The sequence below is a fragment of the Leptodactylus fuscus genome, chromosome 2 (assembly GCF_031893055.1).
Source record: "Leptodactylus fuscus isolate aLepFus1 chromosome 2, aLepFus1.hap2, whole genome shotgun sequence".
Taxonomy (NCBI): Eukaryota; Metazoa; Chordata; class Amphibia; order Anura; family Leptodactylidae; genus Leptodactylus; species Leptodactylus fuscus.
In genome coordinates this window covers 86,912,682-86,940,358 of record NC_134266.1, presented here as the reverse complement: position 1 = coordinate 86,940,358, position 27,677 = coordinate 86,912,682, and the positions used below count along the sequence as shown (strand labels likewise).

Here is a 27,677-nt window from a genome sequence, read left to right as displayed (position 1 = left end):
TGTGCTAGGCATTACTGCATGCAGGTCTTCAGAGAAAGAGTGATGTGTATACTCAGCCAAACTAAGCGGCAAGTAATGAAATACATATAGCTAAAATAATTCAGAATTTCACTTACTTACTGGCAGCTGAGGGACTGTTGTGCACAATGCACCCGGCCTGTGACCTGTCAATCAACTTATGTAACTTGCAACCCAAACAGGACATTAAAATAATCGGTTACTACAAAGAGACGCATTGTTGGCTGCAGTCTGTAGCCTAATCCTGTAGGGGTCTGTAATAGGACTGCTGCCTTGTATTTCATTATATAAATCCTCTGCTGAAGAATTTCATGAAGAAACAGCAAGAAGTTTATTTCCTGTGCACACAACCTCAAGACAAGGAAAGCTCAGCTCTCTTAATGCCATGGAACATGAAGAACTCTCTGGAACAAGTCCTCTGTCTCTCTCATTCTCCGGCAGTGGTTTTCTGTCTTTGTACCAGATTGGAGCAGTCAGAGCCCTGCTTGATCTGGCACCAGAAATATTGAAGTCAGCACCTAAAGTGTATGGAGCTTCAGCTGGGTCTCTTGTTGCAGCTGCTGTAGTCTTCAAAGTCAATCTAGGTAAGAAATACAATGACTTGTACATTATTGAACTTCATTCTGATACATTTACTATTGCACCTGTACAATTTTTTATAATTTTTTTTATTAGTCTTTATCTATTTGTTCATTTATAGGGGTTGTCCAGCCACTAAGTTTTATTTTAGATTTGTATTGTTTAGTTGCTTATTTTATCATTTCTACTTGACCATATATCATTATGTGCCAGCGATTTTGGAGTTCATATATCTGCCGGTCCAGCCTTTTTTCCAATGTTTCAAAAATGGCACCTCCGCATGATGCTGAAATTGCACCTTCCAGACTCCTACATGCACATAGAGGTGGCTAGGCACATTCCCAGTACAGCTATTATTTGCGCGGCACCTGTGTCATAGTCCACTAAGGGGGCATTCACACGTAGTAAAGTGGTGCTGATTCTGGCACGATAACTTGAGGCAGAATTTAGCGCTGATAAAAAGCCCCCCATTGATTTCAATGTGTTCCACGCGGAAGACGGAACCCATTGAACTCAAAGGGAGTCTTTTTTTACCAGCGCTCATTCTGCCGCAAGTTATCGTGCCAGAATCAGCGCCACTTTACTCCATGTGAATGCCCCCTTACACTTCTTCAGTAGTATTCTCTTCTGTTGCATCACAGCAGTCCAGAGCAAGCGTGTTCATGAATGGGAGGAATCTACTGCATATGTTTGACCTAAGGGTGCCTTGGGCACACAGGTCATTGCCACTGGAAACAAGGCACGGTCAGATGCATGTTAACCGTATATACTCGAGTATAAGTCGAATTTTTAAGCACAGTTGTTTTTTTTTGTTTGTTTTTTTTTGGGGGGGGGGGTCTATGACCAGCCGCAATAGTAATGTATAGAATCTCCCATAAAATAGTGAAAAAAAAACCCAAAAAACTTTAGACAATATAATAAAAAAATAAACTAAATAAAGTAGAAAAGGACTGTGAAGCACATACTCATTAGGTATCCCTGTGTCTGAAAGTACCCGGTCTACTGAATATAGGATCTGCAGTGCTCCTCTTCCGTCAGAAAGGGGTTAATAGGAGCACCGCAGATACCCTATATTCAGCCAGGCTGAATTCCACGTGGGGGAAAAAAAAAACAGTCCTCAAGCTCGGGGAAGGGGCAGACAGACAACCAAAACACCCCCTCCCCTTCTCCAGCACCTACTGCACCCAAAAACTCCGACCATTTTAATTTTTGAAATTTTCCAGTAGCTACTGCATTTCCTCCCCTCGGCTTATACTCGAGTCAATAAGTTTTCCCAGTTTTTTTGTGGTAAAATTAGGGGCCTCGGCTTATATTCGGGTCGGCTTATATTCAAGTACATACAGTATATTACATAGAAATCTTTTGGTCTTTGCGTGTAAAAGCCTGGCAGTGCTCGAGCCTTATCCAGGAAGTGATAAAATTCTACCTGTGGTTTCTGTTTAGACGGTACCTCAGGTTTCCAGGCTCGTTCCAACTCTAGATCATGTAATCATAGCCAGCACCCAAGTCCCTACTTGCCTGTGTGTACTGCTAACTACCTGTACCATGGGGACTGGCCGGCTATAGTAAAGCCAGCCTCCATACATGGGAAAGGGGGATGGAGATGGATTAAATGGGGTGTTATTTCAATCCTGTGATCCAGGGTCTGTAACCAGCCCAGAAACCTGAGGTACTGACTAGAATCTGCAAATTATAAGTACTTAATGAGGATCTTTCACCAGCTCCAATTCAAATTCTTAGAATCTGTTAATAGCTGCTGTACCACTGATTCCAGTGCAGTAAATTTTGGTGCCTGATGTGCTGTTTAAGCTCTGTAATGTCAGAAGGGTGGTGTGAGACAAAGCAGTGTGACTCAGAGCAGTGGTGAACCTAGCCTTTCTGCTGCCTGAGGCAGACGACAGAAAGGTGCCCCCCCCCGCCCGACTGAATAACGGGGGGGTGGGGGGGTTGCTAGTGGTAACATTACAGTGAATACAGTGCATAACATTTTGTGGTGACTTACCTGAGACGTCCCTGACTAATCGCTCACATTTCCCATCTCTTCCCTCTGAACCGCCATGACTACTTCTTCCAGCGTGTGATTTGTCTCTGTAAAGTTTGCAACACAAACATCTTTGACTTCTCACTTCTCCAGGCACCCGACCCATATTGTCCTCACCTACACAAAGCCCCTTAAAGAGGACCTTTCACGATCTGTGCTCCAGGTGAAGAGCTATCGGTGCCTGTACCGTAGCTCTTCACCATTAGAAGGGTGTTCCTGACAGTCAGTCAGGAACGCCTATCTTCACAGCAGCGCCTATAGCGCTGTACTGTGAGACCAGGGATGAACGCCTCCCCCAGTACTCATTTACGGACGAGTACTATAGGCGCTGTTGTGAAGAATGGCGTTCTTGATTGACTGTCAGGAACGCCCTTCTAACGGTGAAGAGCTACGGTACCAGCACCGATAGTTCTTCACCTGAGCCACAGATTGTGAATTCAGCGCACTGTCGGCCTTCCAGCGTTATATAAAACCGCATGTGCCCCAACTCATGAAAGGTCCTGTTTAAAAAGTGCCCCATATTAATAATACCCCCCTTATATTAATAATGCCCCTAATAGCCCCTATATAACCCCCCCTTGTATTAATGATATGCAGTACTTATATAAGGGCTATTAGGGGCATTATTAATAGAAGGGGGGGGTATTTAAAATACCCTCCCTTGTATTAATAATGCCCCTAATAGCCCTTATATAACTAACTCCTGTTAATAAAGTGCCCCCTTCTAACAACCCCTTAAATACCCACAGCTCGCCTTTAAAAAAATAAAGTTATACTCCTCTACCTAGGAGTGCTTGAAGTAGCCGGCGTCTCCTCTTCATTAGCCAGGATCACAGCGCGCAGGATGTCTGAGTCTGAGCATAGGAGGCTGTGACATCATCGCATCGTGCCCCCAACATAGAGAAGCAGACGTGTTGTCTGTCTTCTCCGTGCCTAACAGCCACACAATTAGTTTTAAATAGATCAGTGTCTTGCAGACGCCGATCTATTTAACAGCGCAGCCTGGGGCATTACTATGAGGAGGGGCGGCATATAATAATGGTCTGGAGCAAATCACACAGACCAGCAGTCCTCCATGCCGCCCTCCCCCCCCTCCTCGATAGTGCCGTCTGAGGCCACTACCTCACAATGCTTCATTAGAGGTGCGGCCCTGTGTATGCAAATATGTCTTCAGAAAGCACAGGGGGTGTTTCCCCTTGCTAAAAAAAGCACTGTGCTGTCCAAAGACTTTCCAGCGACGCGTCGTCTTTCTCCCGATCGCCTCTTCGCCGTGTTATCGACCTTGTCGTCAGCCGGCAGTGCCGACTGCGCATGTCCGTTCTGCCATTTTCCTGTGGCCGAACGGACACTCATTTAAAAATCATTTGAATATGGAAGAAAAGAAAATTAACAGAAACGGCCGTGCGTATCAGAATAATAATAGAGATGTGCGAACAGTGAAATATTCGAGATTCGATATTCATTTCGAGTAGAGCCTCAATATTCGACTACTGGAATATGGAATCCCATTATAATCTAGGGGAAAAAATGCTCGTTTCAGGGGAAACCACTATTCGACTAAAGGAGAGTCACCAAGTCCACGAGAAGCAGGAGGAGAGTGTTTAGGAGGAGCGCTGTGTAGTTAAAGCGCACGGACCCCATTATAGTCTATGGGGTCTGTGCGCTTTAACTGCACAGCGCTTGCAGTTACGCTGATAAAAAGTAAGCTCCCTCATAACCGCAAGCTGCCAGCTCTCCCGACTAGCAAAGAAGAGCCTGCGGCAAATCAATGCTGGTTCTGCAGCAGGCTCGTCCTTGCTAGTCGGGAGAGCTGTCAGCTTGCTGTTACGAGGGAGCTGACTTTTTTGTCATAGGAATGCATTGACCAGCATTGATTGGCCAGTGTACAACATTCGACCAATTAACGCTGGTTCTGCCGGAGGCTCGTCTGTGAGGAGGCGGAGTCTAAGATTGGACCACAATGGAGACTGCTGTGGTCCGATCTTAGACTCCGCCTCCTCACAGACGCGCCTCTGGTAGAACCAGCGTTAATTGGCCAAATGCTGTACACTGGCCAATCAACGCTGGTCAATGCATTCCTATGAGAAAAAGTCAGCTCCCTCGTAACAGCAAGCTGCCAGCTCTCCTGACTAGCAAGGACGAGCTGCTGCAGAACCAGTGTTGATTTGCCGAATGCTATACACTGTATAGCATTCGGCAAATCAACGCTGGTTCTGAATCGAATATTTACTACAAATAGCTAGTAGTATTTGATCGAGTACGAATATTTCGAATACCGTAGTTTTCGATCGAATACCTACTCAATCGACTACTACTCACTCTGTTAGGGAATACTAGGACAGCAATTTCCCAGTAGCTGTTGAACCCTGGAATGGGACACAAGAGACAGTGAGCCCTAAGCTGTAGCCCCCAACTGTCCCTTCCTATTGCCAGGCCCTATCCTACGTAATCGGCAGCAACCACGAAGACGGTCCCTTCCTGGATATGTGAAAGACAAAACGCAGGCAGGACGGACAACAACAAAGGGAGGTCAGCTAGCTAAGGGTCAGTAACAGTTGAGCGATGCAGTGCCAAATCGGAGTTCAAAGAATAGTCAGTAGGGAAAGCCAGAGGTCAAGGATTAGAATACAAGCAAAAGTAGTGACAGCAAGGAGCAAGTATGCACAAGGCAATAGCAAGCATTGGTGTGAATGAGAGTCAAGACTAAATAGGGAGGAAGAACCCGCCCCTGGAGTTGACAGGAAGGCAGGCTGTCAATCACACGAATTAACACTTCATGAATGGAGGCAAACAAAGGCAGAAGACTGGTGTGGTGCAAATACAATCACAGAACTAGAGCCGTGTTTGCGCAGTTCGACAAAAAACTTTAAGCCAAGAACCAAACTGCACCCGCCTCCTGCACCGCCACATGCGAGCAGAGGGTGGTGCAGTGACCCAAACAGGGATAGAGATGTTACAGGCTCATCTCAAAATAATAAAGATAGGAGAAGAATAGTCTTTATAAAGGATATTCTGAAGTGGTCTTTGCAGAAAAAGGGATTCTATTGATCCTGCAGGGTTTCATCGCCCCCTTACTGATCCTTGTTTACATTAGCATTGAAAAGGCAAAATGACATGTGACCAATGCAGCCAATTGTCAAAAGACAGGATCACCTTAAAAATATTGTATTTATTAGTAATCAAATATAAAAAAAACCATCAAAATTGTAGTTGATATAAATATATATTTATTTATTTTTTTGAAATTCTTATTTTATTTGATTTTTTTGAAGGATTTTTTACAAACAGAATAAACCATGAAGAACAGAGTATTGATATAAATATCAAAAATACTGGCTAAATATAGGAGGACCAACACACCACAAAATACAGTGAGTGGCAGGCAACAATGAACAGTAAAATATAAACATGCAAAAGTGTAACAAAGTGTATAAAACAATGATATTATAATAATGTGTCAGCTAGTTGAAAGTATATGCACAAAAAATATAGTAGCAATACCCCTTAGTAGAGATAGAACTCAGTGTAGGTGCATAAGGGAATACACACATGTAGCCATATACACAAGTGAAAACATGGTAGCTAAATAATGAGGTGAGTGCAAGGCTGAAAAGACATTACAAGTAAGGCATGGCACAAAAATTAACAAATGAAAGACTTTGAACACAATATATTGCAGAAATAATAATGAATATGCCTAACAAAGACCAGAATGTTTTCTACTAAGGGGTATTGCTACTATATTTTTTGCGCATATACTTTTCAGCTAGCTGACACATTATTATATTATTGTTTTATACACTTTGTTACACTTTTGCATGTTTATATTTTACTGTTTATTGTTGCCTGCCACTCACCAGATTTTGTGGTGTGTTGGTCCTCCTATATTTAGCCAGTATTTTAAATATTTATATGAACTACAATTTTGATGTTTTTTATATTTGATTACTAATAAATACAATAATTTAATGGTGATCCTGTCTTTTGACAATTTTTCCTTATCCGTAATTGGGTTTTCACCTTATCTAAGCCTTATCTAAGCCTTTTGCCGTCTTTCAATGCAGCCAGTTGTAAGATGTAGTCGTAATATATTATGTGACCACTACAGCATTCTTGTTAATATTGCATGTCATCACTGCAGTAATTATATATAGCCATGGGAAATAAAAGTACATCATCATTAAAGGGGTTGTCTGGGACAAACTATGTATTGACCCCTAAACTAAACCCCCAACCCACGCCTAACTTCTAATTTACATCTATTAAAAAAAACATATATATGTATAATCACTAGAGATGAGCGAGTAGTATTTGAAACGGCAGTTTCGAATAGCACGGACACATAGCAATGAATGGAGCCGGCCGGCGTCATGCCGCTTAACTCCCTGCGTGGCGGCTCCATTCGTTCATTCCTATGGTGCGTGCTATTTCGAAACTGCCGTTTCGAATACTACTCGCTCATCTCTAATAATTACCCATATCCCTGGGGAAATCATGTGACTCTCTGATAATTCAGTGACATTCCATTTCACCACTTCCGAAACGGAATGTCACCAGTACTCCCCTCCCCCCCAACCCCATCAATAATGACATGTCTTTCTGTGTCCGGGATGGCTGCTCCTCTCCTCCTCTCTTGAAGCGCTTGCACAGTCTGGAGGCGACTGCAAGACATGTGCAGTAGAAATGGCAGTCCATCTCTACTGCGCAGGCCTCACAGAAACACCCAGAAATCCCTCAAAGCACAGCTAAAAGTATATGAGTGTACTTGTAAATGTAAATGATCGGGTAGATTAGATGAGAACTGATGCACCCAGAATAAACTGTAGAGGAACCAGGGACTAGAGCCTAGATAGTTGTAGACACACAAACTAGATCCAGGTGAGCTGATACATCTGGTGCGGAGCTTTAACTGATAAAATTCTTGGACTACACTTTCATGTATCATTTACTAGTGTTAAAAATGTGAGGTTCTTGGCACACAATTTGGTAAATTGTGTGAGCCCATCTGCCACGTCACGGCGACCTCATTCAGATGGGTCCCTACACTAAGACTTTACTTGTACTAACTGTAATGTAGCAGAGAGTCTTTAGAAAGGTTATCTCCTGACCTATATGTAAAGTGTTAGTGTAGGGACCCATCCTAATAAGGCCACTAAGTGGTCGATGGGATAAAACATGTCATGCAAAATTTGCTATTGCTAAAACATCGTAATATACTATAGTATATAGGTAATAGTAATGTATTACTGCAGATTTTCTATCTATCTATATTACAAATATTTATCTTAAATACACACAGTAAACCTTACACTTCTTGTATATAGAAATACTTATTAGCTAATTTGCACAACCCAAAAACAGATCTAAATATACCCACATACACAGTATGTAATTGTAGAAATATATACATACAATACCCACCTTGTATATACCGTATATAAACAAATTGTAAGGAGAAATCCTTAGTAAGTTTATACATACACGCATATATATATATATATATATATATATATATATATATATATACACACACACACACATACATACAATCTTTATATAAATACCTATAAATATTATATTAAGGAATAAGGTGGTTATAGCTTTCCCCTCTACCACCATCTTATCCATCCCTCTGTGCCTCTTGCATCTCTCCTCTAGTACTCCATGCCTCTTGCTTCTCTCCTCTACCCCTCCTTACTTCTGTACTCTCTCTCCTCCACACCTCTCAACTCCCTCACTCTGTGCCTCTCTCTTCTGTATTCTACCCATCAGTGCCTGGATCCTCTATCCTTTATCTTCTCCCTCCTTGCCTCATGACTCTTCTTTCCTCTAGATTTCCAAACCTATTGGCAATCTCCCTCCATGCCCCTTTCCTCTTCCATTCCTTGACTCATCTTCGCTACTTCACCACACTGCTCTCCTCTTTCTGTTATCCCTCCTCATTTCTGTCCTCTCTTCTCTCTGCCTCTCTTTACTGTCTTGTGTGCCACCCACTTCTGTCCTCTCTATTCTACTCCTTTGCGTCTCTCAATTCTACTGTCTACACCTCTCTCATGTACCCAACCATGGCTCATGCCTCTTGTCTACCCTACTTGCTTCTGTCCTTTCTCCGCTACTCCTCTGTTCCTCTCACTTCTCTCCTTTCTTACTCCACTGTGGCTCATGCCTCCGTCCTCTATTACAATTTGCTATTGTCCTCTTTCTCTTCTACCCCTCTGCACCTATTGCATCTCTCCCATTGTGCCTATCATTAGTCTCCTTTCTCATCTACTCCTCCACATCTCTCTCACTGGAGTCCTCCACTGCAGTTCATTCCTCCCTTCTCTACCCCTAGTTTAGATAGTTATTACAATATTATGTAAGTGGACAATACTTATAAATATACATATTTATATACACATATATACACAGACACCTGACACATATTGTACATATAGTACAAACACATGTACATACACAATTTACATAGAATCCTCTCACTTCTACCCCTACTCGCTTATGACACCCCCTCTATACCTCTCAACTCTTCACTTCACGCCTATTATCTCTTGCCTCTCTCCGAGCCTCCCACATTTTTCCTCTGTATTTTACCCTTCTGCAACTCTCTACATTGTCCTCTGTCCCAATGTGCCCCACACCTCACTTCTTTATCCCCCTTGCTTCTGTGCTCTCTCCTCTACCCCTTCACACCTCTAACCTCTCCTTTTCTGTGCTTCTCTCTTCTACCATACATACAATCTTCATACAAATAACTATAGATATTATGTTATTAAGAAATAAGTAGGTTATGGCTTTCCATTCTATCACCATATTCTCCATCCTTCTGTACCTCTCGCATCTCTCCTCTAGTTCGCCATGTCTCTTGCTTCTCTCCTCTACCCCTTCTTATTTCTGTACTCTCTTTCCTCCTTACTTCTCAACTCACTCACTCTGTGCCTCTCTCTTCTCTATTCCCTCAGTGCCTGGATCCTCTATCCTTTATCTTTTCCCCTCCTTGCCTCTTGACTCACACACTCTTTTCCTCTCTGTTCCTCTATCACAATTTGCTATTGTCCTCTTTCTCTTCTATCCCTCTGCACCTATTGCATCTCGCCCATTGTGCCTATCATTAGTCTCCTATCTCATCTACTCCTCCACTGCAGTTCATTCCTCCCTCTTCTACCCCGAATTTAGTTATTACACAATTATGTAAGTGGACATTACTTATAAGTATACATATTTATGTATACATATAGTACAAACACATGTACATACACTTTTTACACTGCTCTCCTCTTTCTGGTACCCCTCCTCATTTCTGTCCTCTCTCCTCCATGCCTCTCTTTACTGTCCTGTTTCACACACTTTTGTCCTCTCTATTCTACTCCTTTGCACCTCTTAGCTCTACCGTCTACGCCTCTCTCATGTACACTTCTGTGCCTCTTGCCTCTCTCCTCTACCCCTCCACACCTTGTGGCTCTCTCCCCCAGCCTTCACTGCCTAGTGCTTCTATCCTCTACCCCAACATACCCCACACCCCTCTATTCTATCCCTCCATGCCTTGTGCCTCTCTACTCTAGCTCTCTACATGTTGCACTTTTCTCCTTTATCCTTCCACACCTTGTGACTCTCTCCTGCACCCCTCTATACCTTTTGCCACTCTTTTCTTCAAGCCTCACAATTCTCTCCTCTACCCCCCTTCCTTCTATGCTCATCTCTAATCCTCTCTCTCTTTTCCCACTCCACTCACCTCTTTAATTTACCTCTCTCTTGTACCCCTCTATACCTCTCTCTCCTTTCCCACTTCACTCACCTCTTTAATCCACCTTTCTACACTTAGCGCTGCTGTCATCTACCTCTTAATGCCTCTTTCCTTTACTTGTCATGCTTCTCTCACCCCTTCACCTCTGTGCTTTTAGCTTCTCTCCTCTACCCCTCCTCACCTCTTTCCTCTATTCCTACGCACGTCAATGCATTTCTCCTCTACCACTCATCTCTTCCCTTTCTACTCTACCCCTCTGCACTTCTCTCCACTTTCCTTTATTCCACTGTGGCTCATGTCTCTATTTTCTATGACTATTCGCTACTGTCCTCTGTCTCTTCCACACCCTGCACCTATTGCATCTTTCCCATTGTGCCTATTGGCTAGTCTCCTTTCTCGTCTACTCCTCCATACCTCTCTCATCGGAGTGTTCCACCACAGCTCCAAATTTAGTTATTACACTTTTATATAAGTATACAATATATATTTATATATACACAGATATATATACACACACACATATATATACAATACAGACACCTGACACATATTGTACATACAGTACAAATAACACATAGATACACGTTTTACATAGATATCTCTCGCCTCTACCCCCACCTTGCTTCTGAACCTCTTCTACACCTCTGTGCCTCTCAATTCTCCTCTCCACACCTCTCTCCTCCATGTCTTTTGCCTCTCTCCTCTACCGCTCCACATCGTGTGACTCTCTCCTCCAGCCTTCAGTGCATAGTGCCTCTATCCACTGCCCCACCATGACACTCACCCCTCTATTCTACCCCTCCATGCCTTGTGCCAATCTACTCTATCCCTCTACACCTTGCACTTCTCTCCTTTATCCCTCCACGCCTTGTGACTCTCTCCTGCACTCCTCTATACGTCTATCGGGGCTCCCACCTCTTTTCTCTGTCTTTTACCCCTCTGCAACTCTCTACACTGTCCTCTGTCCCAGTGCGCCTCACACCTTTCTTTTCCCCCCTTGCTTCTGTGCTTTCTCCTCTACCACTGCACACTTCTAACTTTACTCTTTCTATCCCTCTCTCCTTTATCTTTTCCCCTCATTGCCTCTTGACTCTCTTCTTTCCTCTAGACTTCCAAACCTATTGGCAATCTTCTCTACTCCACCACACCTCGATCCTCTTTCTGATACCCCTCCTCATTTCTGTCCTCTCTCCTTCATGCCTCTCTTCTCTCTCTTGGAGGCCACACACTTTTGTCCTCTCTATTCTACTCCTTTGCACTTGTACACCTCTGTGCCTCTTGTCTCTCTCCTCGACCCCTCCACACGTTGTGGCTCATGCCTCTCTCCTCTGTCACCTTTTTCTACTGTCCTCTTTCTCTTCTACAACTCTTGCAACCCTCCCACTGTGTCTATTGCTAGTCTCCTTTTTCATCTACTGCTCCACCTCTCTATCTGGAGTGGTCCACTGCGGTCATTCCTCCCTCCTCTACCCCTAGTTGAGATAGTTATTACACTATCTAATAGTCATTACAATATTGCTACTTGATTCTATTCTTTGCACCAGACTAACGAACCTATTAGCAATCTCGCTCCATGAGCCCACTCTTTGACTCATTTTCTCGCGTCCACCACACCTCTCCCCTCTTTCTGCTACACCTCCTCATTTCTGTCCTCTCTTCCATGCCTATCTTTACTGTCTTGGACGCACTTTTGCTTCTGTTCTACTCGTTTGTGCCTCCACATCTTTTGCCTTCTCCTCTATCCCTCTACAGTTTGTGGCTCTCTCCTCTAGCCTTTAGTCCCTAGTGCCTCTATCCTTTACCCCACAATTCCCCACACCCCTTTATACTCTACCCCTCTATGCTTTGTGCTTCTCTACTCTAGATTTCTACATCTTGCACCTGTCTCCTTTATCCCTCCATGCCTTGTGACTCTCTCTTGCACCCTTCTATAGCACCCTTGCCTCTCTCCAAGCCTCACAACTCTTTCCTCACAACTCTCTACACTGTCCTCTGTCCCAGTGCGCCTCACACCTCTCTCCTCCACCCCCCTTGCTTCTGTGCTTTCTCCTCTAACTCTCCACACCTCTTACCTCACCCTTTCAGTACTTCTCTCCTCTCTATTCTACCCCTCAGGGTCTTGATCCCTTCTCCTTTTTCTTCTCCCCTCTTGCTTATCATCCTTGCCACTTGACTCATCTTCTCCACTCTATTTGCTACCACTCTTCATTTCTGTACTCTCTCCTACATGCCTCTCTTTGCTCTCCTATATGCAACACTCCTTTGCGTCTCTCAGCATTCTTGTATGTGCCTCTACCATTTATATTTCCATGCCTCTCTCCTTTACCCCTCCACACCTTGTGGCTCTCTCTCCAAGCCTTCAGCGCCTAGTGTCTCTATCCTCTACTCCACCATACCCCACATCCCTCTATTCTATCCCTCCATGCCTTGTGCCTCTCTGATCTAGCCCTCTACACCTTGCACCTCTCTCCTTTATCCCTCCACACCTTGTGACTCCCACCTGCACCCCTCTATACCTCTCTCTGAGCCTCCCACCTGTCCAGTGAACCTTATACGTCTCTCATCTACCCCTCTATACATCTCTCTTTTCCCATCCTACTCGCCTCTTTCATCTACCTTTCCACACCTTGCACTGCTCTCATCTACCCCTCCATGCCTCTTTCCTCTACCCATTTGTGCCTCTTGCTTCTCTGTGTTACCCTTCCAACCCTGCGCAATGCATATGAACTACTGGGCAGCACTGCCTCCTCTGTAACAGTGAGATACTGTGCCAGCAACATGTAAGACTTGACTTTATAGATTGCTATATCTATATACAGCAAACACTTTAGGGGGTGTTCACATTTGCGCCCGTGTCCGCCCTGTGTCTTTCTGCTGGGTTGCCATCCTCAGCCACGGTGAAACTAGACAGGGAACCCATTTATTTGAATGGGTTTTTAAAGGTAACAATCAGTGTCCACCTGCGGCCTCTCTGCGGGAAAACCGTTTTTTTTGGGCTGAGCACAAAGTTGGACATGCAATACTTTGTGTCTGGCTTAAAAAAAAAACGTTTTCCCCAGGAAGAGTCTGAAGGCAGACACAAGTGGTTACCTTTAAAAACCCCATTCATTTGAATGGATTTTAAAGCTGACCATCAGGAAGCCGTCCCCTGTCCAGTTTTGCCGGGGCTGAGGACGGAAACCCAGCGGAATGACACAGGGTGGACACGGGCCAAAAGTGTGAACACCCCCTTACACACATACTTACTGTAGGAACACCTGATACATAAGAGATACTTCTTACAGGTATGTCTAAATACATATGCTCGTACAGATACACATGGATATACAAATGTGCATATATAATATACTCACCTTACACATACTGCTTAGAGACATACTTGCTAAAAAAGAGGACACCACTCACACAGACATTACATACATGTTACCTGGATACCTGACACATTCATTGTGCTTCATTCTGTGTAGATACAAGGATAAAGCCATGTATGTTAGTTCCTATGTATGTGACTATATGACTCACAGGTGAATTATATATATATATATAGCCCATAAACCACTATTGTATAAATAAATATTGCATAGTGTGTACTTATTGCCTGCAGGCTGCAGTCTCCTACACAGTGAATATAATCCTACTGTCTGTATACGGACTACAGGAGGATGACAGCCATGATTTTGGTCAACCATAAACATTTTTGGTGCATGTGCTGGTGACTGGTGACAACTGACCACTGGACACGGGAAGAAACATTCCTACAATTAAGGATATTAATGGAAATGTTTCTTATGTGTTGCATGAACAATGGAGCAGAATAGAGAGAAGCTCCTGTGACCAGAGACTAATCCTTCCCGTTTCTTCCCAGTCTCCCCCCTAGCTGGTGTCTGTAATACAGTCTGTGTATTGAGCGGCCATTTCTTATGATCTTCAGGGTTAGATCTCAGTCACTTACCAGACAGGTTGCCAGAAGGCCATCACGGCAGCAGAGCTGAGCACACGGCGGCCATCTTCTCTCCTCACTGACCAGTAACTGACGCCAACCAACTGATTTTTCAAATCTATATGCAGCAATCCCATTGGTTGCTGCTGGTTCTAGTTACCACGGTGACAGATGCCGCTGAGTATTTAACCCCTTAAGTGCCAATACTTTTTCAGCATTACGGCCTTATTTATTTTCCTATAGATATTGCTGTATGAGGATTTGTTCATTTTAGGATAAAATACATATTACTATCTCATCAGTTTTTAGTAACTCTTTTTAAGCAGGAATGTGAGGTAACAATTCTGCTCTTGAGTTTGCGTGTTAAAGGGATTGTCCAGGCAAAAATGTCCCCTCTAGCTGCTGAATGGTTTAATTTCCTCCTCCAGCTGCCCCAGTATAAACTGGGGGCAACCAGAGGTGACATTAATAAGGGGACAACTAGAGGGGGACATTAAACCGGGGCAGCTGGAGAGGGACATTAACCTAGGGGCAATTAGAGGGGGACATTAATCCCTCCTTCCCAACCTATGTTATCAGATGCGGGCCAGGCACCAAGGAAACAATGAACAAACAATGGGAGGAATCATCTAATATTGTAGGCAACAAATGAAGCAGTGAAGCAATGTATTTTGGAAAAGTCTTGAATTTCCATAGCCTAGCAGTATAGATAGGATCCTTGAGATGGGAATACCCCTTTAATCTTAGTGAGGCTAAAATCAAACCACACACATGAAATACCTTAAGGCTGGCCACAGCCACCAGACCTCTAGGGGTATGTTCTCATGGAGTTTTTTTGCATGCTGATTTTGAGGCAAATTATTTCAATGGCAATCAGTAGCAATTTTTTACCTCTGGCTGATTTTTTTTCTGACAAAAGTGTGACATGACCGATCTCCAGTCAGAATCCGCCTTGAAAAGCCCATTGAAATCAATGGGAAGCAACACTGTGGGGTCAATTTGAGAAGAACATTATAATGTTGGGAAATATAATATTAGGGTGGCTGTAGGAACATTTTACTGTTTGGGGAGGACAAAAAGAAATGAATGGGAATGGGCAGAGTCAATTTAGAATTTAGTGAGGCAAATGCCATGCACACCACACATTTTGTCCCTCTTTCTGTCCTTTGAAAGTTGGGAGGTATGTATTCGAGTTCCAGTAATCTTAAAGAGGACCTTTCACCACTTTTGGGCACAGGCAGTGTTATATACTGCCAGAAAGCCGACAGTGTGCTGAATTCAGCGCACTGTCGGCTTTCCCGATCTGTGCCCGGTGTAAAGAGCTTACGGTGCCGGTACCGTAGTGCTCTATGGTCAGAAGGGCGTTTCTGACCATTAGCCAGGAACATCCTTCTGCCTCGCGGCGCCTATCTCGCTGTGCTGTGGAACGGGGAGGAGGAGGGGCCTCCCGCTCCTGATAATACTCGTCTATGGACGAGCTGTGTGAGCAGAGGGAGGGGGCGTTCCTCCCTGCTCCACAGCACAGCGCGATAGGTGCCGCGAGGCAGAAGGACGTTCCTGGCTAATGGTCAGAAATGCCCTTCTGGCCATAGAGCACTACGGTACCGGCACCGTAAGCTCTTTACACCGGGCACAGATCGGGAAAGCCGACAGTGCGCTGAATTCAGCGCACTGTCAGCTTTCCGGCAGTATATAACACTGCATGTGCCCAGATATGGTGAAAGGTCCTCTTTAAATAATCTTTCATGCACCTTTTCATCCATAGAGATACTTCATAGTCTCCTGCATATCATTCAGTCCAAGTACACCCACCAGCTTGCTGGAGAATACAGGAAGTGAAATGAAAATGCAGTAGGCAAAGCTGCTGAGAGAGGGAGATAGAGAAACCCCTTTAAGGATTCAGGCAGGATCAAAAACATGTCAGACGACTAGATACTTCTCGTTTATCTTGCTGCAATTTTTTTTTACCTTGTTAGAAGCTATTTGATAGTTAAAGAGATTCTATTATTAGAATCCCATTTTGAACTATGACCACGTTGGAATAGCTTTAAGAGAGTCTATCCTTCTCCCACCTTCATTATTCTGACCTGTGCTGCCGTTTCGGTGTTATTTTGTTTTTTCACTATATGCAAATATATCTTCAGAAAGCACAGGGGGTGTTCCCCTTTGCTCAAAAAGCACTGTGCTGTCTGAAGACTCTGCAGCAACGCTTCCATGTTCTTTTCCTGACCTTCTCTTTGCCACTTCATCGGCCTTGTCTTCAGCCGGCAGAGCCGACTGTGCATGTCCGTTCAGCCATTTTCCTGGGGCCGAACGGATGCTCATTTAAAAGTCATTTGAATACGGAAGAAAAAAAGAAAATTCACAGAAATGGCGGCGTGGATCAGAATAATAAAGATAGGAGAATAGTCTTTATAAAGGATATTCCGGCGTGGTTCTTGCAGAAAATGGGATTCTATTGATAGAATCCCTTTAAGGATCCAAGCAGGATCAGAAACATGTCAGAGGACTAGATACTTTGTTTTTCCTAGTTGGAAGCTTTTTGAGCTTTAATAAAGTAGCCAAGTTTCAGATGGTGGAGTGATGGCTTTTTCAGAAAATGGACACATGCTTTTGGCTTGCACCCCAGAGGTGAGCCATACTACACATTTCTGGCACCCCAGAGGTGAGCCATACTACACATCATTGGCATCCTAGAGGAAAGCCATACTGAACATCACTTGCACCCTCGAGGTGAGCCATACTGTACGTCTCTTGCACTCCAGAGGTGAGCCATGCTACACATCACTAGCACCCCATAGGTGAGCCATGCTACACATCTCTTGCACCCCAGAGGTGAGCCATGGTACACGTCTCTTGCACCCCAGAGGTGAGCCATGCTACACGTCTCTTGCACCCCAGAGGTGAGCCATGCTACACATCTCTTGCACCCCGGAGGTGAGCCATACTGAACATCGCTTGCACCCCAGAGCTAAAAGTATATGAGTGTTCTTTGTAAATGTAAATGATCGGGTAGATTGGATGAGTACTGATGCACCCAGAATAAGCTGTAGAGGAACCAGGGACTAGAGCCTAGATAGTTGTAGACACACAAACCCCACCCAGCAACCCCAGACCATGACAGTATGAATTAAATTAGCTGTAAATCCTATATAACTACAACATTTCTCTGTGTATGTACATAGTGTATCCTATGCAGTGCATATAGAATACTATAATAATGTTATGTGCTACGTGATACAAATGTCCCTGCTAGAGTTAACAAAAATATGTATTTCCTGTTATGTTCATCCTGCCAGTTGTCATACAAAGATCTTCTGTCATTGACCTGTGTGTGTAAATTAAGTATGAACTAAAAGTTGGGAAATTAATGGTTTCACAATGAAGAAAATTAAACAAAATCGTAGAAGCAAAACTATGCAAAGGAGTAGATTTTTTTTCTTTTTTAAATTATACATTTGTATAGACTCCATTGGGTACATTTATCAAAGCAGGGGCATAACTAGGAAAGACGGGGCCCCATGGCAAATTTTTGACTTGGTCTATATGGTTTAACGCCCTGATTAATGATTCACCTCCCTACAGTATATTGTCTCCTATAGTGACCCACCCATCCAGTATATCGTACCTGTTACAGGCCCCCATACAGTAAGGGCCAGTAACAGGTCCCTGTAGAGTAATACCCCATTTATAGGCCCACATACATTAAGAGCCTCTGTTATAGCCCCCTATACAATATAGTGCCCCTCCCCCCCTCCCATACAGGCTCCCACAGAAGTTCTATAGGATGCTATTAAAGGATTACTCCAGAAGGTAGCAACCAGCTTCCACTTATCTCTCCATGCTCCCATCCTCGGCTGCCTCCAAATAGACCTCCAGAGATGCCACATATTATGTCCCAGACGTCAAGTCATTGTGCTTTTCAGCATCAGGATACCTAAGCTGAGGGGGCCATGTAAAAGAGTGGGGATAGGTAAATAAAAATCACCACTAGCTGCTGGAGTAATCCAGTGTTAAATCGCCATTTTAAAAAAAATAAATCCAACAGGGGGCCGACCGAGCTGCAACAGGGGGCCCCTCTACAGCTGCGACGGCAGTAGTTACATTCTTGTATGAAAGGGAGAACTGGAATTTTTGGTGCACAGCAGGCTTATACCATAAATTGTGCTTTATTCCTCCTCCTTCCACTGCCAACACCACTTTCTAGTAGGTGTGGTGTGGACTGAGACAGTCAGGGAGGAACGGAGCAAACATTTAGGCTGCATTCACACGGAGTAAACGCTGGCGTTTTTTGTGTGTTTTTTGCACATAGCGCCGCGTTTACGCCGCGTAGCGTCGCGTTAACGCCGCGTATACGCCGCGTTAACGCCGCGCTATTTAGCGGTGCCGTTGCCCGGCGTTAACGCGGCGTATACGCGGCGTTAACGCGACGCTACGCGGCGTAAACGCGGCGCTATGTGCAAAAAACACACAAAAAACGCCAGCGTTTACTCCGTGTGAATGCAGCCTTACAGAGATTGAAAGAAGTGGTCAAGGCAGTCCAGATGGAAGAGAAATGTAATGGAAATGTGAACGATTAGACGAGACGTCACCTGTAGGTCACTAAATGTTACTGCAGTGAATTCACCTAAATCGTCTGCAGAGCCCTGTGTAGAGCCGATATATACCATTATAAAGTCACCATATACTGATAGTTTCGGTATACCTAAGTTGGGGGCCCACTTGGACATATTCTCCCCCTCCCGTGTTCAACCCCTAGCTATGCCTGTTTTTTTTTTGCAATGCTTGATTTTTATTTTTTTTAACTTTTTCTGCAACTAGAAGCCATGGTGACAAAATCCCCTAGTTTGTAATGCAGCTCTATTCACTCATATTAGTGTAGTAGTTCCAGGGCATCATGGCAATCTTTGGTCATGTGATAGGATTCAAGATCAAAGTCGCTGTGTAGCCCATGTCAGTCAAGAAGTGGCAGTCTACATATAGTTACAGAACAAAGTTTCTAAGTGCAAAAGTGCATAGAACATAAAAGTTGACTAAGGCCGGGGCCCCACTGGCCGGAAAGGCGGCAATTTGCCCACAGCAAAAGGGGACAGAAGACGGAAACCTGTCAGACCGCGTCCGGCCATGAGCGCTGGTGAGTGTTTTGTGCTCTCCGCGGCGAAACCTTTCTTTTTTAACCGGACACAAAGTCCTGCATGTCTGACTTTGTGTCCAGTTAAAAAAAAAAAAACGGTTTCGCCACGGAGAGCACAAAACGCTCACCGGTGCTCATGTCCGGACACTTTTCAAACCCATGGGTTTGAAAAATAACTGCAGGTTTCCGTCTCCTGTCCAGTTTCGGGCAGGAAACAGAATCCTGCATAACGGAGACCCGGGCACAGATGTGAATGAGTCCTGAGCAGCATGGCTCCTGGAATTGTTAACATTAACATGGCCCATACAAATATAGTACCACAACTGCGGTTATCAAGAATATAATGAGTGCGCAGCGCAGTGCCATTCATACTTATGAACAGTTGACCAATGTAGTACCCTGGTATTTCTGCTTATTTTCTAACATTATAAAATATTATTGCCCATTTTTCTGTCTTTTCAGATAAGCTACAGAATCTAATCTTACATGCAGCGATTGAAGCTAGGAAAACTGTATTTGGTCCATTTTTTCCAAAATTTAATTTGATGACCATTTTACGTAAAGCCCTCCTCGATTTTTTGCCTGACAACGCACATCAGGTTGCAACAGGAAGACTCAATGTGGCTCTCACACGTCTATCAGATGGAAAAACCATACTGGTTTCTGATTTCAAGTCCAAACAGGAAGTCATACAGGTAGTGTATTGTATTACATAGTACATGTAAAAGACATTTTCTATTTAGAAATGTAGCTTTCATATGATATAACTTCACCAACTGCAGAATGTTTGCACATATTTGGCGTACTTGTGTTTTATGTTCTAATAAAGTAATACATGCTATAGTTACAGGTGATGGCTTACTTAATGAATGCCACTTGTGATGGGCCATGGATCATGAACCCCGCTGTGTCAGCTAAACAGTTTGACTTCGGGCAACTCCTGAGGACCAAAAAAAAAAGAATACTGAAACATAACATTTAATATTAGCAATCTACAATATACCAGTTCATAACTGCTAAACATATACAAGTGTGACTGTCTGTGCGCATTGTCCTTCTCTTTTTCCTAATAAGTATTGTTACTGGCTTGCCTCCAGTTCACACCATTCAGTTTGAACTTCATCCTGCTCCTATGTATTCCCTTATGTGTAGCAACTGGTTTAGCCCTGTATGTGCTCCTCAGACAATCCCATGCAGCTTCGGCCTGCATTAGGGTTAGTTCACACGTAGTTTTTTGGTCAGGATTTTGAGGCTGTATTCGCCTCAAAATCCTGACAAAAAAAGACGGCACAGAGTGCGCAGAGCAGAGTGCGTGGCTGGATGCTCGTGCAATGCACCGGCTTTTAGTCGCAGCGACCCGTCTTTTGGACCTGAACCTGAGGCGGCCTCTGCTGTAGGTTCCGGTCCAAAAAACTCCATGTAAACTTACCCTTAGTCTGCTCAGCCCTCTGAACCATGCCTAAGCAACATTAAGGATAAGTTCACACGGTGTTTTTTGGACCGGAACCTGAGGCGGAGGCACCGGCATCTAGTCGCGCACTCTGCTCCGGATTAAGCCCAAATGAATGGGCCTAGTCGGGAGGGAGTGTGAACTTACCCTAAATCTAGAATAGAAAAGCAAGAAGAATCCAGCATCCACCAGGCGAAGAATAAAAATTAACCTTTATTGATCCATGTTAAAAAAAACATCATAGGATGTCCAAGGCTTATTGCAGATGATATAGCATGGAAACAGCTAGCTCATGTATTTTCTAATTGGGGATAGCAGCAGGATGGGGACTTTGTATAGGCAAGGAAAATGTGGGTCACATGTCTGGAAAAGTGAGCAGCCAAAGATGTTTGTTCTGCAAACTTTACAGACAGAAGCTATGGCTAGAAGAAGTAGTCATGGCGGTCCAGATGGAGGAGACATGAAATGTGAAATATTATAGTTAGAGACGTCACCTGTAAATCACATTTCCTTGTACTGTATTTACTTAAACTGTATGAAGAGCCTTGTGTACAGCCAGTATCTATCTCTATACGGTCACCGTATAGTGATAATATCGGTATACCCAGGTAGGAGGCCCACTTGGATATGTTTGCCCACCCCCTATGCTGAAAGCCTAGCTACGCCTCTCAAGTTCCAATCACAATGTCTGATAGGTTCTTGCAGTCAGGTAAAAGTATTGGATTTTTAGATTAAACACTAGTTGCTTTATTAAATGCTACGCCTGCCCTTCCAGAGTTTGCCTAATTCCAGGATAACCCCTTTAAGAATACTGTCCAATAGCAGCCATCCACATGATGTCCCACAATAGCCCCTCCACCTTCAATGGTCTTCGGGCATCTTTCAGCCTCAAGGCGTCATAACTTACGTCAGAGGCTGCTGAGATTAGACCTAGGCAGTCACATTGGCGACAATACACATAATGAAGCTGATATAATCCACATGACCATTGAAGCCTAATCACATTCTTCAGTGTTCTCTGAGACTAGAAGATGCTTGAAGACTGTTGTGAGAGCCCAGGAGAGGTGAGTAACACTGTTGGTTATGTTTAATCACCTCACTAATAAATACTCTCCATTCCACCTAACGCTCATTGAAGTCAGTGGGAGCTGAGCTGCAGTGACAGGGAGCAGCCTTGTATAGCTGACTGATTCAGAGGTGTAGTTGTCGACCCCCACCATTTAGGTATTTATTCTTAAGGATAACCGCTTTGTATGAGTGACTGTCCATCCAACTGCCATGCTGAATTTTAGGGGACAATAGGTGTCTTCTGAAGCACCACCTTGGACAAGGATAGAGCATGTCCTGTCTTTGCCTCCTTGTTTATGGTCTCCTTCCATCATTGTAGAATATCAGTGTGCTGAAACCGACAATCTTATATATGGAGTGTGGTGTCAAGAAAACAAACCTTTAATAATGACTGTTTTCACAGGCTCTTATCTGCAGTTGTTTTGTTCCTTTTTACTGTGGGTTAGTGCCCCCTACTTTCCAAGGAGTGGTAAGTAAAGCTGATAATATACAGTAATGAAATTGCATCTGTTTTTTGTTGCCAGCACCTGTAAGAATGCCAGTGTAAAGTCTGACTGCCCTGCAGGCTTACGCTATGTTCACACCTGCGTGCTTTTGAGTGCTTACATAGGGAAGCTGTCAATCACAGTTGGGGAATGAAACAACCCTATAGAATTATTAAGAGGGCTAAAGACTTGATTCCTTAGAGCAGGCAGTTTGAAGAAATGGCCCTCCCACGCACAGTCATTCACAGCTTCCCCATAATATATACTCTTCAGTTCAGCCGCAAAAACTACGACTGTTTATGGGCTCATTGAATTTGTAAAAATACGTTTGTTTGTGTGCATGATGCCTAACTATAAGCTATTCCTGCCTGTACTGATGATTTGATTATAATTTATTATACAATGTACTGACGCCCAAGACCACTGTGTCTGTGCATCATTACACCATTGAGACTCAGGGCTCGTTCACAAGTGCGCCCGGGTCTCCGTTCTGCAGGTTTCCGTTTCCTGCACAAAACAGAGGCAGGAGACGGAAACCTGCCGGCATGTTTCAAGCCCATTCATTTGAATGGGTTTGAAAGGTGTCCAGCCGTGAGCAACGGTGAGCGTTTTATGCTCTCCGCGGCAAAACCTTTTTTTTAAACCGGACACAGAGTCCGACATGCAGTAGTCTGTGTCCGGTTTTAAAAAAAAACGGTTTATGCTCACTGGCGCTCACGGCCGGACTCGGCATAACAGGTTTCCGTCTTCTGCATGCAGAAGACGGAAACCTGAAAACAAAGATCGAACGCTGGTGTGAAGCCAGCGTCACGTGACCTGTGATTGAGCCTCAGCGGTAGGATGAGACCCTAGGATATAATAGCAGTTCATAGGTGGCAACCCGCAGAGGAAGACAGTGCATTAGGGCAGTGTTGTCTTGGGAGGAATCTGCATTATACTATGGGTAATATGATTAGTTTTCTTTCATACCAATGTGATCTGTCCTAGCTAATGTACCTATGCAATCTGCTACTCCATATATAGGGAAATAGTACCTATCCTGATCTGGTCAAACCTGATTAAGGACTGAGCCTATATTGGCATTAAGGAGAGCAGGAATTTTTCAGCTTTTGTGTTGCTACATTTGTTGTAACCATAGCTTTTTTATTTGTATTTCTTGTTTTTTGTCAGATGAGATTTATTTTCTAGTGGCAGTAATATGTTTTGTGCATGGGTATTAATTTATACGTATCCTTTTTTTTCCTTACCACAGAGATACATTGATGGTGGATTAACAAACTTCCAACCATTATTTGGCTTAAAGTCTTTGATAACTGTATCCCCCTTCACAGGGGAGATTGATATTTGTCCCCGAGATTGCCCCATCAGCCATCTATGCCTTCATATTTTTAATACCAGCTTCCAGCTTTCAGTCCAGAACCTGTGTAGAGTGAGCTATGCTTTATTCCCTCCACCAGCCAATGTAAGTATTTAGCCCTTGGAGTTTTAAAGCAATGTGATCACTAATACTTACATAACCTGTAAATGTGAAATCTTTCAACTGCACAAGTCATTGGGGTATACTTAATTTATTGTCACATTAGTGTAACAAGGATTAGATCACACGTGTCTGTGACCTTACAATAATGCACCTGACCAGCAACCATATTAAGAATGGCTGCAACGTTTAGGAAACATCCACATGTGATGTAAAATTGGCTGGACAATATCTGCAACAAATCAAACACAAATCACATGTGGATTTGTTCTGAATTTTGATGTAGACTCGCTGCATCTTGCACCCTATGTATATGCATTTCATTTAGATCCACAAAGAAAATCCACAAGATAAATTGACACTGGCAATTTCCATGTAGATTCTGCATGGATTTTTTTATGTACTATGTGTAAATGTCTGAAGTGGCACCCAATGGGGGAGTTATAGCTAGGCTGACATTTCTTGCTATAGTCTAGATTCCCTGTGACTATTTGAGATTTATAATATTACTCTCTTAGGGCCTTTTCACACTACGGATACGCTGCCTGATTCTGAACGTTAAAACACGTTCAGAATCAGCGCGTATAAAGCACATCCCATTCATTTCAATGGGAGCCGGCATACGAGCACTCCCCATTGAAATGAATGGGCTGCTTTTTACTCTACTAGCGCTCCCATTGAAGTGAATGGGAAGCGCTCGCGTGTACAGCTCGGACTGAGCCGAGCACCGGGCCCCTTCACACGGCGAGCCGTACACGCGAGCACTTCCCATTCACTTCAATGGGAGCGCTCGTAGAGTAAAAAGCAGCCCATTTATTTCAATGGGGAGTTCTCGTATGCCGGCTCCCATTGAAATGAATGGGATGTGCTTTATACGCGCTGATTCTGAACGTGTTTTAACGTTCAGAATCAGTCACCGTATCCGTAGTGTGAATGCACCCTAAAGAGGCATGTTTGCCAGGAACTCAAATCTATGCCAGCTGGGACCTATAATATATACCAGTTTCTGATATAATTCATAGCAAATTTTCCAAATTTGCCCCCTTCTGCCTTATTTGTATTTCCAAAAACTGGCATGCAGGAAGCAAAACATTAAAAAGTCACATATTTCTAAGCAAAATCTAATTTTGCACAAAATAAAATTTCCACTTTTTTGGGATCGGAGCTATGATAAATTCAACCCCCCATTCCCCACATCCCAATGTGTGCTGCTTCTATAGCTCATCTAAATTCCTCAACATTGAAGTTGCAACACCAAAAAGCACAAGTAATAGGGTTATGCAAATCAAGGAAGTAGCAGATGATGCTCAGATCTGCAAATGATCACATTTTCAAGGATGTAGCTCCAATTTTTGACAAGTGGGAGGGGAATAAACAGACAGATTAAGATCAAAGTGTTTTTAGCCACATGAATCCTCAAAAGTCTGATCAAGTAGTTTGGGAAGATTGTGCACTGCCTCCAGTTAGTTATCACAACTTATCACAACCTGGACATCACATTTCCAGCCTAGGACAACAAACAGTGTTGTCCTGTGAAACAAACCATCATGTGTCTGCAATGCATGACACCTTGCTACAATTCAGACATCAAGATACATATGTTCCATTGACCTCTCGCCACCGTAGTCAAAGGCTATCATGGTGCACAGCGAGATGGGTATGGAGGTGAGTCCGGCTTTTGTATTAGACACGCTAATGGATGGTCTAGAGACCATTTTCTGGGCGACCTTGTCCTACTCCTGGGATTATGGTGTGGGGTAGTGTATTACACAGTAGCCTGACCCATGTAGTCTCCATTTTAGATACACTAACAGCTCGGCGTTACATTGATATGGTCGTGGAACCAATACAGCCATATATCCCAGGAGTCATTTTCATCAGGACCTGGCCTAAATGTGCTTATATGGGCTGCAGCGTGACAAAAAACTTCTCTCCCATCAAGCACATTTGAGATGTCATTGGTCAGCATTTGCAAAGGTAGCTGCCAGTAACTAGGGCATGAAAGTGTATTTCCAAGACTTTTTTCTTCCTAGTGTTGCGATTTCATTTTTTTGATGCTGATACCACCTCATCCAGTGTCAATATTCTGTGCCTTTCTATGGTCTAAGTTAAGCAATCTAGGTGACATATCTTGCCCAGGTTGGTGTTTGTCCTAAACAAGTAAATCATAGTTTTATGCCTTTGTTTGTTCCATCGTACAAAACTCCATACTTGGCTGATAATTGCATTAAGTACCAAATCACAGTAGGTGCATATATGGTGTATGCAGATAACCCTACATGTTATGATTATATATGTTACTAGTTAACTATATAGTTTATCAACTAGTTAATATTATTTAACCGTTTCATGTTGCACCCACAGGTACTCAACAGTTTTTACTGCCAGGGTTATAAAGATGCCATTCTGTACCTAATTTCCAACGGCAAAATCCGTCTGCGCCTTGTCTATCCAACCTCAGATAAACACTCCACAAACTCTAAGCATTCTAAGAGAAAACCACAAAAAAAGATTATGGGAAGACGGCGTACTGAACTGTGTATTTAAGCTTCAACAAGAAGATGCAAAACTATACACATTCTGGTGTTGACATTTTTATATTCCACCAGTGCTACTACAATATGTATCTTTTTTAAGAAACCAAGTGTTCCAATACAAACTGAATGCCCCAAGAAGACATTCTGTGCGGGATATGTTTTTATCACAATGGCGGACATACCATATGTAGATATTTAGGAATATGGCTGCATATAGCTGTTGTATACAGTAGGTGGCACTCTTGACACATGTGCTGTACATAAAGCACAATGTCTAACTCCTTTTATATGTAAGTTAGAGGAAACAGAAAACAAGAGAACTATGCGAAGAAACATGAGCCAAAAATATTAAAATTAACCTTTGTATGATTATGTTGTAGAAGATGAAGCAACATGCTAGATTGTACTGAGGAAATCTGTTTTACACTTCCAGCCTGTATTACGATATTGAAGTGCTATTCATTTTTTATTTACAATACTAAACTTACTTTAAACCCTATAAACTATTTCAGTTTATCAAATTTTGTCTGACTACTTTATTAAATGCACACTGCAGGAGTCCTCCTTTAGGCCGGGGCCCCATGGGACATAAACGCCGCGGCGGCTTACAGTTGGGGTTAAGTGGATGGGATTCTAGCGAATGCCATGCCACCCTTTTTAAAATTTTGTAAATCGCAGCATGTCAATTCTACCTATGTTAACGCCAGCGGCTTCCCCATAGGTACACTAGTAGTGACACTACATTTAGCCAGCGCTAGGATTTAGCCTCTATTGCCTGAATTAGGTCCTACCACTGTAGGTGTCAGATGTAAGGGGTGGTCTGTCTACACAAACAAGTCAGTTTAGTATTAAGTCCCCTAATGATTGGTGCGATACTGTACCAGAAAACGCGTAGGGGCATCTAGGGTCTTTCATGAGGGACAGTCTGGTACTGCCCTTGTAAGGGCGGGAGTCTACTGGGGGTCATGGTAAATCGGCAGGTAAAAAACAGGGACTATCTATCATCCTGTGGTACACCCTGCACCATCTTATGGTTCCCACCTACAATCTTTGGTAAGACCGCTTCATATTATTGTCTACATATTATCTATTTGACAGACTGCAAGTAATTTGGATGGTGGTATTGTGCTTAGTAGTAGGGTCCTATAGCATGTCACTTTTTCTCCTATCAGTGGAGGACAATTTTCTTTGGTGTGTTTTTTTATGT

At 43.4% G+C, this 27,677-nt stretch overlaps 1 protein-coding gene across 1 annotated transcript; it reads left to right on the top strand.

Annotated features, from left to right (window-relative positions):
- Nucleotides 1–346: 346 nt before the first annotated feature.
- On the top strand, nt 347–26,521 carry LOC142194818 (omega-hydroxyceramide transacylase-like). Its single transcript, XM_075264191.1, has 5 exons — nt 347–602; nt 19,916–20,148; nt 22,375–22,440; nt 23,709–23,918; nt 26,298–26,521. The coding sequence occupies exons 1-5, from the start codon at nt 404–406 to the stop codon at nt 26,478–26,480; spliced, it is 891 nt and encodes a 296-aa protein (XP_075120292.1). The 5' UTR covers nt 347–403; the 3' UTR covers nt 26,481–26,521.
- Nucleotides 26,522–27,677: the final 1,156 nt, after the last annotated feature.

What these genes read in the sequence shown, in the direction of transcription:
- LOC142194818 (XM_075264191.1), top strand. Translation starts at nt 404, where the DNA reads ATGGAACATGAAGAACTCTCTGGAACAAGTCCTCTGTCTCTCTCATTC. An exon ending in CCAAACAGGAAGTCATACAG is followed by an intron (nt 20,149 to 22,374) that starts GTAGTGTATTGT and finishes CTGTTTTCACAG; the next exon opens with GCTCTTATCTGCAGTTGTTT. An exon ending in CCCCTACTTTCCAAGGAGTG is followed by an intron (nt 22,441 to 23,708) that starts GTAAGTAAAGCT and finishes TCCTTACCACAG; the next exon opens with AGATACATTGATGGTGGATT.